Source organism: Cyprinodon variegatus, unplaced genomic scaffold (genome assembly GCF_000732505.1).
Source record: "Cyprinodon variegatus isolate N-32 unplaced genomic scaffold, C_variegatus-1.0 Scaffold506, whole genome shotgun sequence".
Taxonomy (NCBI): domain Eukaryota; kingdom Metazoa; phylum Chordata; class Actinopteri; order Cyprinodontiformes; family Cyprinodontidae; genus Cyprinodon; species Cyprinodon variegatus.
Window position 1 is genome coordinate 574,470 of NW_015150959.1, and position 1,885 is coordinate 576,354.

The 1,885-nt window shown below is 38.4% G+C and overlaps 1 protein-coding gene across 1 annotated transcript in view; it reads right to left on the reverse strand.

The window, feature by feature from the left end:
- Positions 1-1,885, reverse strand: part of LOC107094784 (gamma-aminobutyric acid receptor subunit rho-1-like) — a 27,448-nt gene that overhangs the window by 14,229 nt on the left and 11,334 nt on the right. The window contains exon 2 of the mRNA XM_015390623.1: positions 497-547. Coding sequence (XP_015246109.1) covers positions 497-547 — 51 coding nt within the window. The remainder of the gene's footprint in view (positions 1-496; positions 548-1,885) is intronic.

The following is a 1,885-nucleotide window of genomic DNA, read 5'->3' on the forward strand; positions in this document are numbered from 1 at the left end:
GTCGCTTCAAGCATGCTTAGTGTGAGGGATTGCTGAAGAGTCAATGAGTCGATGCAATCAACTGGGTTCCTTAGATAGAAAACTTTGAATAAATCTGACTGGATGATCTGGTGAACTGGAAAGTTCCTTTAGATGACATGATGTGAATTGGCACTATAGAATTTAATGAATCATAAGTGATTACTAAACAATGCTAATTACTATTATTACTCTGGAGGTGAGGGGAGTGTTACCATATTTTCCGTTTTATTACCATAGGTCATCACAGACCAATAATCTGGTGAATTTCCTAATTCTGAAGGCTGAGGAAGGATTATTCAGGGTTTAGTGAGAAACATGAACTGGGCCATCTGTCTCCGTAGATACCAAAAACACAATGGCGTGATTAAAAAGCTGACCTTGTGCTTCAAAGTCCACTCATACTCCTTAAATTTCTCCTATTAGATTATTTCAATGAACCTCTGTGATCCAGCTCTTTGAAACTGACAATATTTACCCGCCAATCTTGTGACTGGGTCTTTCTGTTGGAGACGTATCTTCTGTTAATCTGAAATGAGCAAGAAGAAAAACATTCTGTTATGATTGTTAAAGAACAGCAGGCCAATAATATAGCCAACGGTATTTCTAAAAAAAATGTCCTCCTGCTTTTCTGAACAACTTTACATCTTTAGAAGATGAAGCGATGCTTCAGTGTGTCTGGGATTCACTGTAAAGCCATCTGTAGCAGAAATAATTACAACTATCCCACAGCATTATATAGAAAACGCAACTGGATCCTGAAAATTATAATCTCACTACTTGTTGGAACTAAGATCAAAACCTCAAATGGCAGGTCTATGTAACATAATCCAAAAACTTGGGTTGTAATACTTGTTTACTCTGGTAAATCTTCCACAGGACTCCAGCGTTGGCTGAAAGTGTCTTTTTGAAGACTTGACAACTATGTTATCTTGTCCATTTGGTATAATTCCCTTACAGTTTGGACTCGTGAGTTGTAGGAAGGCGGCTCTAGTTGCTTCCACTTAATTGTGATGGATTTAAGGGGCCGCTGTAAAATAAACATGTAAGAGATATGAGTTGGCTTGTCCTTACACCCCAAAAGGACTAATACAGAGTATTGCAACCATTACATCTATAGGAGTAACCTACTGAAAGATCTCTGGTTTATAGCATTGTATACCTTATCCCAAAAATGTTGCAATATGGGGCATGACCAGAACATGTGTGTATGATTGGGGATGGCAGAGCCACAGGTTCTCCAACACAAACTTGGTTCTTTAGGATCTATCTTAGCTGCTATGTCTAGCGTCTTGAAATATCTGCTGATAATGTTCCTACAAGCACTTTTTGAAACAATTTCTTCTGTATGATTCCTCAAATTGAACTGAGGCCTGTGGTTTTACATTTTTAATCCCATCCTTGGTGTCCTGTAATCTGAGTATTCTGTTTTAATGTGGCTCTTACTTTACTCTCTTCCTTTTTTATATATTTTTTTTATTTTTTTGTGACTATGCATGCCTCCATTTTCCTGTCAAGGTTATATCTCTTTCATTTAATCCCATACGTGGTCCATCAGATTAAGATCTGGTGACTGTGGAGGCAAATAGAGTACCGTGTATTTCTGTCAGTATCCTGCTGTAAGTAGCCATCAGAAGATGAATACACAGGGATAGGCATAAAGGTGAATGACAACAACACACAGATCTCCCAAAGCTTTCCCCTAAATGACCCCCCTCCCCCCACTGAAACATCCATTTAATGCATGAGGAATGCATGTTTTCAAGGCGATGAAAAATTCTTACCCTACTATTGAAGCCAAGACTCGTTAGACCAGCAAACAGAGATGGCATTTCATGTAAAATGGTAGGAGTGACTAGTTAATTAA